The 13,554-nt window shown below is 40.2% G+C and overlaps 1 protein-coding gene across 1 annotated transcript in view; it reads left to right on the top strand.

Annotated features, from left to right (window-relative positions):
• Positions 1–4,203: 4,203 nt before the first annotated feature.
• Positions 4,204–13,554, top strand: part of SLC22A16 (solute carrier family 22 member 16) — a gene marked incomplete at its 5' end in the record, with an annotated part of 55,426 nt that continues 46,075 nt past the window's right edge. Inside the window, 2 exons of the mRNA XM_081295009.1 lie at positions 4,204–4,256; positions 10,124–10,603. Of these exons, the coding sequence (XP_081151135.1) occupies positions 4,204–4,256; positions 10,124–10,603 (533 nt within the window). The remainder of the gene's footprint in view (positions 4,257–10,123; positions 10,604–13,554) is intronic.

Here is a 13,554-nt window from a genome sequence, read left to right as displayed (position 1 = left end):
TTCATGACCTTAGAGGGTCTGAGAATTGTAGGTTTTATATTTGAAGGTGGGTCCTCCAGACTTTATCAAAAGAGGGAAACACTCCATTCACTCAAATCCACCTTGCCATACCACCTGCTTTGAGAAAACAGTCCTTTCAAAGCTGCACCAGGTAGAACCCTCAGCAGGTGTGAAAGTAAAACACACCAGGAACTTGTAGAAATTTTTTAGGGAGGTTGGGAAACTAATGGTTTGAAGTCACCAGATTTGGGTTCCAGTCATTTCAATGGTATCTCTGTAAAACAGCACTTTTTATATAAGTAGTGTCAGCATCATGGTTATTAGTTGTGGACTTAAGGTAAGATGAGACTGAGTTTTAACCTGGCTCTACAACTCTCAATCTTGGACAACCTGAAATAGATTACTAAGTTTCTCTGAGACTAATTTTTCTTATCTGAATATGACGATGAGTACAGTATTGATTTTAGTCATGAGAAGTAAATGAGGTAACATTTGTTTGTTAAAGGCTTGGCAAAGTTGTGCTCGCTCTCTCCCCCGTCACAGATTCTTCTCTGTGTCCCCCCTTCTCTCTCTCTCTCTCTCCACACACACACACAAACACACACAGAGAGATAAATACAGATGTAAATATATGTATGGGGGGCTGGAGATGTGGCTCAAGCGGTAGCGCGCTCGCCTGGCATGCGTGCGGCCCGGGTTCGATCCTCAGCACCACATACCAACAAAGATGTTGTGTCCGCCGAGAACTAAAAAATAAATATTAAAAAAAATTCTCTCTCTCTCTCACTCTCTAGAAAAAAATATATGTATGGGATGATATCTTAAACTAATTTTTGCCCATTCACACAGAGTAGACACAAGCAACTTAACGTATTTATTAAATGAAGAACCAAATCTTACAAAAATCCACTTCCTGAAATTTTCTTGTAGGCTTCCACAGCAAGTGACCAATTGCAGTTGCTTGAGGGAGCTACAGAGAACTGGAAGCTGCAGGGTGGAAGGCAGGTGGGGGCAAGATGGGGTCAGGAAATGAAGCCCTTTTTAAAGAAAGGCTATCACAAGAGCAGTGATGGCATTTGGAGAAGACAAAACCCAGGATGAGCTTTGCCCCTCAGCTGATCCACCCTTCATCCTTCACTTTGTTTCTCTTGGTGTAACCTAGCTGACACGGTCAGTGAGGCAGGCTGTGGTTCCTTTTGAACTTGTGCAGCATTCCCCATTCAGTGCTCCTCCTATCAGAGGGTCTGAGACAATGGTGGCAACAGCAGCTCCCTGCAGCTTCCTGGCCTCTGGGTTGAAACTTGGGTGGTGTGACCTTACTCAGGTTATGGGCCCTGATTTCTCTTCTAGCTCTTCCAACAATATTGAAAATAAATAATTTCCTTGCTTATATCCCTTTCTGCTTGACATATCTGGAAAAATTTCCATTTCCAGTGCTTAACTCTAATACATATAGAATATATAAAGCAAGCATATTAAAAAATGGTTTTACAGTGAAGTAAATTTATTTCATCAAAAATATATTCAGAAAATTATAAGATTTCTATGTTAGTCAGCTTTTTGTTGCTGTGAGCAAAATACTAGACAAGAATAACTTTGAGGAGGAAAAGCTTATGTGGGGTCCATGGTTTCAGAGGTTCATGGTCAGTTGATTCTATTGTTATGGGCTCAAGTGAGGCAGAACATCAGGTGGAAGGGTGGTGGAGAAGCACTACTTATCTCATGGAGGCCAAGAAGCAAAGAAAGAGGGGACAAAGGGCAGCAGGGAAGGCACACCCCCAATGCACCTCCTTCAGCCATGTCCCACCTGCCTGCAATTACCATCTGGTTATTCCATTCAAACTAGGATGGACCATTATAGTTCTCATAATCTAATCATTTCACCTCTGAATATTCCTGCATTAATACAAAAATTTGGGGGGACATCTCATTTCTAAACCATAACATATAGAGGTATGATAATTATCACAAGGATGTCACTAAAAGCTGGATGATGAAACTTGGGAGACATGGTCTCCTTCAATACTCACATCAAGGAGGCACTATCATTACCTTCAAGAGAACACTTGGAGAATTAAATGACTCACATAAGATCACATACCCCATAGGTGGTAAGTGGTGGTTCTGACTCCAGAGCCCACTTTTTACACTGGGGAAAAGAGTTGGAATTTCAATTAGTTGGCATCATGGATCAAACATCAAATGACAACTGACTAGGATCCTGTAGGATTAGTAGGACTTAACCAGAAGTGCCATGGGAGAGGGATTTCCAGGCTGAGATCATGATGTGGGCAAAGGTGTGGTGGTATGAGTGAGTGCCATCCTTCATGGAGACTGATGGGTCCTGCAATTCTGGAGCAAAGGGGCTGCGAGAGAGCATGACCCAAGCTGAGACCTGAGAGTAAACAGTAATCCAGCCCCAGGAGGCCTTGGAGGACATGGTGAGGAGATGAAACTTCACTCTGAAAGCCAAGTATTTTAGAGAAAGCCCTCTAGTAACCAGAGGCATGAACAGATGATGTCCAGTAGAGTTGGGAATAAAGGTCTAAGACAATGAGAGACGGGCAGGCTGGAGAGACCTATAGGTGTGTGGCAAGAACAGAAACCATCTACCTTCACTTGGTTGACTGTCTACCTTGACATCATTTTCCTATTCCAAGGTCTTCATTAATATGACTTTACTATCCAGGGAACTCTTGCCCATGAAGAAAGAGGTTATAAATACCTTGCTGTCCATTTCAGGAACATCCCCAAGTAATTTCAATGAACATCAAACTGTTCAACTTTTCACTTGAAAGTGTGAAACCAGTTTACTCCCCGGGACCTTTGTAAACCCCTTGCCTCAAAATCCACCCTTTGCTGTGTCCTAAACAGTCCTAAACTCTTAGATCGTCATCCTTATTGAATCCCAATCAAGTCTCTCCATTGAATGACTTCTGAAACCAGGCTCATCTGTCTTTGCCCTCCCCCCTCTGAGCAGGGAACAGCTCACTCTTCCTACACAGGGCTTAGCTTTATCAAGTATTTTTGCTGATATTTTCTGGTTTCTAGTCCAGGAGAATATACATGTTCAATTAAGACAGTGCATATAGGGGGAAGAAGAGAAGAAAAGGCCCCAGATACAAAATGCTGGGGACATTATCATTTGAAGTTAGTGGAGAGGTATCTAGGTATTTTTCTATGGGTAATTAATACTAGCATAAATTCTATCCAGATTCTCTGGTCTTGGGAAGTAGGGCTTTTGAGAGAGAAAGAGGAGGTCATTTGGAGCTGGGAGCGTTCAAGTGGGTAGGACACAGTGCTAGGAGTGTGTGTGTGTGTTGGGGGGGGCAATTGCTTCAGCATGGAAGCAGGGGCATGACAGAGGGGATGGGACAGGAGGATCCTAGGGGGAGTGGAATGTATTAAAACACTTTACTCTAGAATTTCCCCAGACAGACTCTGATTGCACTTTCCCGAGGAAGGTCTTAGACTTGGTGACTGTAGCAGATACTCTGGCCCCAGGAAGAACAGAGTCCACGACAATCTCTGTAGGACTCTTCCAGCAGGAACTTTGTCAGTGGCCATCCCTCTTCTACCACATCACATCGCAACACCGGGTCTTCATAACTTTGAAACAAATATTTATACTTTTAGATTTCTATTCTTTTGAGAAAATAGGTTAAGGATTAGTGATAACATTCATTAATATTAATGAAATTAATATTATTGATTATAAATTACACAATATAATAAATTCTAGATTATTATTTTCAACCTATTTTAATGCACCTTTGTTAATTTCGCTGAAAAACTCACCGAATTGAAAACTTTGGATTTACTGGATTAAGCATGAAAGTTTGAGAGCCAAAGTTGTAAGTTGTGTCCTGCTGAGAACAGCTATGTTTTTGCAGTTCTAAGACCCACCCAGGGTCTCTGCATTCCCAGCCTGGGCGACAGGCCGGGTTGACAACCTTTTGCTAGGCTCCTGAGCCTCCCTGGAGTGTAGAGGCCACGTGGATACTGAGTATCAAGGGTCGCACGCGGCAGCGGGGAGGGCGTGGGAAGCGGAGGAGCTGGGTGGAGGGCAAGAGTGTGACCAGGGCGCTGCTCAGGAGGCGGGGGCGGAGGGGAGAAGCCAGAGGTGCTCAGAGGGACCTGGCGACTGAGCAACGCAGTGAGGACCAGAATCTGGCCCCACGCGAGTCCGGGAAAGGTTGCAACATGGGGGTCCGCAACTTGGAGCTGATTTTTGACTATATGGGGCACTTCGGCAGGTAGGGAGGAGGGGCTGGGGGAGCTGGAGCCACGTGGGTGGAGGCGCTGGTGGGGTCTGTTTCTTTCCGTTGCAGCTGCGTTCTGTGCTCCAGTACCTAAAACTTCTCCACTCCCTTTTCCCGCAGGGAAGTCGCAAGACCAGTGACCCTAAGCCTGGCCCAGTGCAGGGCTTGTCCTCTGGGTCTCTGGCGGCCTTACCTTCCTGTAGAGAACAAAGAAGCTTTGGGGCTCCCCTGGGGCGTGGTGGGTGAGGGGCCGCCAGGTGTGCCTGCTTGCCTGCTGCGGAACAGGTGGGACAGGTCCCAGCAGACGGGAGGTCACAGAAGTAGTGCTTGTTCCAGGACACACATGTCTTTAATTGGCCCAACCGTCTCCTCCACTTTCTCCTGTGACTGCCTTCCCCATTCTACTGGGTAGATTAGGGTCCCCTCTGTGCCTGGCAGGTAGGTATATCCCAGGAACAACGGTTATTCGTTGCCATTTGGAGAAACCTAACCTGTGCCAGGTGCAACGTGCAGGATACTTTTACAGATACTTCTTCATTTGATGCCCATAGGGTCTCTGCACAAGAAATGTTGGGATCCTTAGTTTACTGATCATCAGACAGGCTGGTGGTGATCACATACTGCAGATATGTGTGGTGGAACTTCAGTTTTAACTCTCACTTGTAATCTTTTCATTTGTTAAGTTGATTTTTAAAAATTAAATATTTATATGAATGTATGTATGCATTCACTTAAAGGAAAATGCTCCTCTTTGACCCAGAATGTTTTGACAGGAGAGGCAGCTGGTGAAGGGCCCCATAACTTGATGGCTAAAGGTTTGGGGTTGACTCCAAAGCCTGGCCTGACACTTATTTCGAATGTGATTTTGGGAACACTTTGTTTCTCCATTTCCTGTCTGTAAAGCTGGAATCATCTGATTCCTGATTTCCTTTCCTCTCAGGCTTTGTGAAAAGATGTGTGTGCTGTTCTTCAGGGTAGAAGGTTGCCTAGAATTGGTTATGATTCCCAGCATCTGCACAACGGAAGCCTGGGGGCAGAGGGAGGAGGCCCCAGTTCTTCCCTGCTCCCTCCTGATAGTTACCTTATTGAAGGCTTCTTCTTTAATCCTCACTACAGCCCTATGAGTTTGGCACACCCTCATTTTAGAGATGAGAAAACTAGGGCTTCTGCCTCAGTCATCTAATAATTGCAGAGCAGAGTTGGAGGCTAGTCCATTGTCTTTCATAGCCCACAGTCTAAACCACAGTGCTATCCTGGGAATAGTATGGAGATGAAGACATCAGCTCTAAGGTTGAATGTCTGAGTTCCTATCCTGCCTGTACCTACCATACATTAACTATATAGTTAATATATTAACTGGTCTACCACCTTCAGTGATGATTGGCATCAGGGCTCTCAATATGTTTTAGACCCTAGCAATGAAGACTCCATGCCACTCTGGCATCTCCCAGGCTATATACATGCTTTTACCACAATTTTTTTAACCAGTTTCCTGTTGATGGGCACTTAAGTTCCCGAAGTTTTGCAGTTACAACAGCATTAAAAAGTAACTTACAAATTACATTTGGGAACATTGGTACTAACTACTGGTAACTTTTAGGGAATTCAAGTTTCACTAACTTCAAGGGCAGATGGTTCTGATATTTTGTAGCAAAGTAGAGACACTCAGGTGCTCTATTTACAAATAAATAAATAAATAAATAAAATTAAAAAAAGAAACTATGAAAGTTCTGTTAAGTTAGATTAACTTTCCGTTTTACTTACAAGACTGGTTAAGCAAAGACTGGTGAGTATACTTTGGCTGGCCTACAAACATTAAAATATGTTGAAGATTAAATGAGATAACAACTGTGAAGTGCTTACACTTTAAAACAACAATGTAAATCATTAGTAGAATGTGTGAACTGGTGAGGGGTGGGAGATGACAGGCCCATCTAGAATCTTCCTGGTGGAAGTAGAGCTGTATGGATGACAGCTTTGTGACTGACGGCAGTTTCTACCCTGATGGAATTTCACGTCAACCTTTTATGGGATTCTTTTGCTTTTTGGTTTGGTTGAGAAATAGGAAGCATTCACATGCTATTTTTTAAAAAGTCAACTCCAGTTACATATTGTGGTTCTAGAAGAGAAGGAAACAACAAGGAGAGGAAATGAGCAAATGAGAAAGGAAAAGCAGAGAGCATATAGGAAAGATAGGACTGAGAAGCACGTGGTGAAAGATAGAGGTGCTGAAAGTAGGTGATGAGTGTGAAGGGAGAAAAGTGAAGAGAAAAGAGCACAGAAAGAACAGGCTAGGGCTAGGGATGTGGCTCAAGTGGTAATGCGCTCGCCTGGCATGAGCGGGGCGCTGGATTTGATCTTCATCACCACATAAAATAAGGATGTTGTGTCCACTGAAAGATAAATATTAAAAAATTCTCTCTCTCTCTCTCTCTCTCTCTCTCTCTCTTTCTCTCTTCTCTCTCTTAAAAAAAAAAAAAGAACAGGCTAGATCAGCAGGTCTCTGGGGTGCATAGTCTTTTCCCAGTGATACCAAGACATGAGCTCCCTTCTTTGTTCTCATTCTTCTGAGAATGTACAGTAGTTTTCCGTAAGTCAGTTGACATTCAATAAAACATCATATTGAATGTAGGTGCAGATAGAGAAACCAATTTCTTCTATTTTAATCTAGGGAGTTTCATTTTGTTTTGACAATTATAGCTATATGTTAGTTAATGTTACATGCAATGAATTTATTATTGTTACATTTAAATCGATTAATAAATGTTAAAATTTCTCGTGTTTTGTTTCTAATACACACACGTATTTTTGTGGTGCTTGGAATGGAATCTAGGGCCTCCAGCTAAGCAAGTGCTGTACCCTCTGAGCCACATCCCCAGCCCTCTAATACATAAATATTGGTAGATATGACCTGTGTAAAGAAAAGCCCCTTAGTGTCCTCAAAATTTCTAAAAATATAAAGCTTCCTCAGACAAAAAAAAAAAAAAATAGATTGGCAACTGTTGGACTGAAGGATGCTCAAAAGAACCTTCCATTGAGAGGGAGCATTGAGATCTGGTGGAGTGGGCAGGTCTGCCGCACAGGAAGGGTGATACAGACCACATGTTTTAACTGTGCAGTTTTGCTTCAGTTTGATCTGACAGGAAGTATTTTCTACTTCCTGTTACAGTGGTTTTATGATAATAGTGATCATTATCTGAAATGGTTCTGTTGTCTTTTTTGGGGGTGCTAGGGAATGAACCCAAGGCCTCTTCATGCAAGGCAAGCTGTTTATCACTGAGCTACATACCCAGCATGGTTTTCAATCTAATAATTCAGTTGTCTGCTCATAGGACTTGTCTGACTCAATTCCAGGGATTTGAATTTTGTAGGACAATTCCAATTTTATATATTCTACCCTTCTGTCCTGTGGTCACAGTTGTCCTTGCGAGATAATTTTTATTTCAGAAAATATGTCATTGTTGGATGGAGTCTGTAAATTTGGAGACTTTACTTTGATTTAAAAAAATTTTAAAATCAACCTTCTATTTTAGGATAATTTTAGACATTACAGAAATGTTGCAGAGATACTGTGGAGAGTTCTTGTATGCCCATCACCAAGTTTATCCCATTGTTAGCATCTTTACGTAGTTGGCAATTCGTCAAACATATTTAACAGTTTACTATTAATGGCATACAAATTTTATTTGAATTTCACTAGTTTTTTCATGAATGTTCTCTTCCTGTTCCAGGATCCTGTCCAGAGTACCACTGCATGTGTGTTGCATTTAGTTGTCATTTTATCTTCATCTCTTGGCTCTTTGGCAGTTTCTTTGTATTTTTTTTAAATGACCTTGACAGTCTTTAGGCATATTGGCCAGGGAACCCATAGAATGACCTTCAATATAGAGTCATTTTCTCATGATTAAACTAGGCTTACAGTTTTTGGAAAGAAAAGCACATAGTCTTTGGGGAGCCAGGGACCATTCTATTCCCATAATGTCACTGGGATGTTAACTATCATCACTTAGTGAAGATCATGTTTTCCATGTAAAGCCACCGTTTCCTTCTTTTTCCTACTCTATTCTTTGGAAATGAATCACAATGTCTAGCTCACCCTCAGGGAGTACTTCCTAGAGAGGAGAAATATCTACAGATAATAATTGGAATTCTACTGTAAGAAAGATTGGTCTCTTTTCCCATTTTATTTATCTTTTTAATCATTTCTTTATACTACTGTGGTATATTTGTCAGGGTTATCCAGAGAAACAAAGCCAATGTGATATCTATATATAGATAATAGATATAAATAGATGGATAGATAGATAGGTAGCTCTATTTATGTCTATTGTTGCTCAGTTTTTATGGGGGTTGGTTCCAGGAATTGCTGAGGATACAAAATCTGTGGATACTTAAGTCCCTTAAATAAAATAGTGTAGACTTTGCATATAATCTACATATAGCCTCCTATACGCTTTAAATCTTCTATACTTATTATACTTAATACTAAGCAAATAGTTGTTATACTGCATTGTTTAGGAATAATGACAAAAATATGTATATGTCAGGTACAGATGCAGGTTTCCTCCCCTGAATATTATCAACCCACAGTTGATTGAATTCATGTGTAGTACCTATGGATATGGAGATAGTCTATCTATTGTCTGTCTATCATCTTTCTGTCTATCCATCTGTTCATCCATCCATCCATCTATCCATCCATCCATCTGCCTGTCTGCCTGCTGGCTTGCCTACCTGTCTACCTACCTACCTACCTACCTACCTACCTACTTACCTACCTACCCACCTACCTATCTATTTATATAACTATCTCTGGGATTTATTATAGAAATTGGTTCACATGGTTATGGAGGCCCAAACTCCTAGGCTGTGGGCAAGCTGGGGAACCATGGCAAGCTTGGAAAACCAATGCTATAAATCAATTCCAGATCAAAGGTCTGAAGATTGGTGGGCTGATGATATAAATCTGGGTTTGGGTTAAAAAACCCAAGAACTAGGAGTGCTGCTATCTCAGGGCAGGAGTAGATGAATGACCCAGCATAGGTAGGGAGAGTGAATTTGCCCTTTTTTTGTCTTGCTTGTTTGGTCTATTCAGGTCCTCAAGTGATGGGATTATGTCCACCTTCATATTCACTCCACTGACTGAAATATTAATTCTTCTGGTAACGCCCTTATAGAGACATCTATCAGTAATGTTAAGGGCCTCCCTTAACCTTGTTGACAAATAAAATTAGCTATCACAATATGGATTCACACATACTTATTTTTTACTTTGGTATATACTACCCTGTTTCTTTTGTTGCTCAGATTGTTTCAGCTTTGACCCTTGAGAGTTTTCTTCAGGTTGGTTCCTTTGTCTCTTTCACATGTCCTCATCCTTTTGTTTTTTGAGTATTTATTTCATTATTTTCTGATAGTGTAAGATACTCTGGGCTTGTCCCCTGTCTTGGTTTTAGATCATCCTTTTTTTTATGTTTCCTTTCTTTGAAGAATGATATTTTGTTTCTGTTGGCTTGTCATTGCTTCTCTGCTTTCTCTGTAGACAGATCTAAGAAATATATTTACTGACCCATACATACAAACATACCTACAATTATTTATATATTTGCCCCCAAAAAATATATCTTAAGGTCAACCTGATGGAGATCCTTTGTATTTGCTTGTATTCTTTTTTTTTTAAAAAAAATATTTATTTTTTAGTTTTCTTTAGGTGGACACAACATCTTTATTTTTACGTGGTGCTGAGGATCGAAACCAGTGCCTCATGCATGCTAGGCGAGTGCTCTACCACTGAGCCACAACCCCAGCCCTGCTTTCAGCCCTTAGGCAGACAGAATAACTAGCTTTTCTTCCCTTTACAGATTACAGATATTCCTGTATTTTATATGTGCCTACCAGAATGTCTCTTGTGGCATCCACTATGTGTCTACTATATTCATGTTGATTACCCCAGAGTATACCTGCAAGCCACCAGGAGAAGTGAAACGGGCTGTATTTCAGAATGTCTCTCATTGGAGGTTGGAAGAAATCTTGACCCTGTTGTCCCCAGGGCAGAAAGATCACATTTCAGTGGAGCTGCAGGATGGTGAGATCTGGGAGCTCACAAGATGTAGCAGGTTCTGGAGGGAGAACATGTCACATTTGGACTATGAATACGATGGCTATGAACATAATATTTCTTGCTCTGATGGCTACGTTTATGACCGGAGCAAGTGGGAAAACACTGCGGTGACCATGTGGGATCTGGTCTGTGACCAGAAATGGTATGCGGATATGATCCAGCCCCTCATTATGCTTGGAGTCCTGCTGGGAGCAATCATTTTTGCCTACCTTTCTGACAGGTAAATGGAAATACCTAGGATTTTTGCATCAGTGTGGGGTTTATTTTTTCTATGATTTTTTAGGGGACTGAGAATTATTATGTTCAACACTTCAGTCATTTTCATACTTTCTGTCTAAATACTTTGCTGATCCATTATTTGCTGATTATTATGTATTTAGGGATACAGAATAATATAGTATTAAGGGTTCTGTAGATAGTATATATCATGGTTCTACTGCTTATTAACTGTGGCCCTAGAAAAATTGCCTTACTCATCTGTGTTTCAGAATCTTAGTGTATGTATAAGCTTGTGATGAAAAGAAAATCACTCACCTTAAAGGGTTATTGCAAAATTGATATAGAAGAAAGTTTCCTGGAACATATAATTACTTAATAGACACCAGTTGTTATTTTGAATTAATTTCTTTAAGTAGACTTGTTTTTAAAGAAGAGTAGCCTGGTCCAAATAATATCTACAAAACTGAAGATATAATATATTATCTTATCTTAGTCTCTTTATGCTGCTATAACAAAATACTATAGACCAGGTAATTTATAAAAAATAGAAATTGATTGGGCTGGGGTTTTGGCTCAGTGGTAGAGCGCTTGCCTAGCATGTGTGGGGCCCTGAGTTTGATCCTCAGCACCACATGAAAATAAATAAATAAAATAAAGGTATTGTGTTCAACTACAACTAAAAAATAAATATTTTTAAAAAATATTTTAAAAAACAGAAATTGATCTCTCAAAGTTCTTGATGCTAAGGAGTCCAAGATTAAGGTATCAGGAAGAGTGGTGTCTGGTGAGTGCTGTTCTCTTCTTCCAAGATGTCTTGTTGCTGTACTTTCCAGAGGAGACAAATGCAGTGTCCTTATATGGCAGAAGCGATGGAAAGACAAGAGAGAGCTCCATTCAATTTTGAGCCCTTTAATAAGGATGCTAATTCCATCAATGAGAGGAGATCCCTCATGACTTACCTCCCAAAGGTCATACCTCTTATTACTGTTAAATTGGGGATTCTCCTCCATGAATTTTGGAGGAGACACCATCAGGCAAACCATATGACCATATTTTAAAAACATTCTCATTAAAATAAACATATAAATCTTAAAGCAAAGTTTATCTCTGTATACACATGGACCATACTTCAAGTATCTAAATTACTGAGATTAATCTATATGGTCTCTACAGTTGTGAATTTTATAGACATGTGCTAGGCACTGGGGACCAAAAGACAATAGCTTAGGTCAGAAATTCTTGCCTTTGGGGTATACCAGTTTAACAAACATGTCCAGAGAAAAATTGTAGGCTTTGTTGTGATCAGAGCCGTGCGTCTTATAGAATGCTCATAGGTGTTATGCATTACTGTTTTCATTTTGTAGGCTACTGTACAAATAATTTCTTGGGGTTTTTCTGTTGAAATATGTTCAATGCCTAACACGTGAAACTAAAAAATATTTCAGACACATGTATTAAGTGTACTGAATAAATGTACATTTACTATATGACAACAGTGGGACATATAGTCCTTAATTTTATTTAGAAGAAAAAGAGACCTAGAATAGCCAATGCAATTCTGAGCAAAAAGAGTGATTTTGAAGACATCACGTATCTGAACCTGAAGAACACTACAGTATTTTACTGTAGCAAAAACAGCATGGTATTGACATCAAAATAGACATGAAGATCAATGGAGCAGAGTTGAACCCACACACTTAGAGCCATCTGATACTTGACAAAGATGACAAAAATACATGTTGGAGAAAAGATAGCCTTTTAAACAAATGGTGCTGGGAAAACTGGATATCCCTATGATATGTATAAGAATGAAATTAGATCCTGCACAAAATTCAAGTCAAAATGAATCAAAGACTTAGGGGGGCTGGGGATGTGGCTCAAGCGGTAGCGCACTCACCCGGCATGTGTGGGGCACTGGGTTCGATCCTCAGCACCACATAAAAATAAAGTAAAGATGTTGTGTCCACCGAAAACTAAAAAATAAATATTAAAAAAAAGACTTAGGAATTAGATCAGAAACCTTGCAACTGCTAGAAGAAAACATAGGGTCAATACTCCATTATAGAGGTGCAAGAATCAACTTTCCTAACAAGATCCCTAAAGTTCAAGAAATGAAACCAAAAATAAGTGGTATGCCATGAAATTAAAAGCTTCTGCTTAGAAAAGGAAACAATTAAGAATGTGAAGAGTGGGCTGGGATTGTGGCTTAGTGGTAGAGTGCTTGCCGAGCATGTGTGAGGCACTGGATTCGATTCTCAGCACCACATACCAAATAAATCAAATTTAAAAATTTATCAACAAGTAATAAAAATACTAAAATAAAAAAAGAATGTAAAGAGAGCCTCCAGAATGGGGTAAAAACTTTTTACCAGCTACTCCTCTGATAGAGGATTAATATCCAGAATATATAAAGAACTCAAAAAACTCAATGCCAAAAACCCAAATAACCCAGTCAATAATTGGATGAAAGAAACGAATTTCTCAAAAGAATAAACACAAATGGCCAACAAATATATGACAAAATGCTCAGCATCTTTTAGCAATCAGGGAAATGCAAAAGTACACTAATATTTTATCTTACTCCAGTCAGAATGGCAGTTATCAAGAACACTAATAATAATAAATTCTGAAGAGGATGTGGAGAAAAAGGCACATAGATACATTGTTGGTAGGACTGCAAATTAGTACAACCACTCTGGAAAGCAGTGTGGAGATTCCTGATGAAACTAGGAATTAAACCACCATAAGACCCAGCTCTCCCACCCCTTGGTGTATGTCCAAAAGATCTAAAATCAGCACCTTCAGTGATGCAGCCATGTCAATATTTATAGCAGCACAATTCACAATAGCCAAATTATAGAATCAACTCAGGTGCCCATCAGTAGATGAATGGACCAAGAAAATGTGGCATATAGACATATTGGGGTTTTACTCAGTCATAAAAGAAGAATG

Source organism: Spermophilus citellus (genome assembly GCF_964194105.1).
Source record: "Spermophilus citellus genome assembly, chromosome: 5".
In the NCBI taxonomy this organism is placed as follows: Eukaryota; Metazoa; Chordata; class Mammalia; order Rodentia; family Sciuridae; genus Spermophilus; species Spermophilus citellus.
Note: the sequence above shows the minus strand (reverse complement) of the source record. Positions and strands in the feature narration are given on the sequence as shown.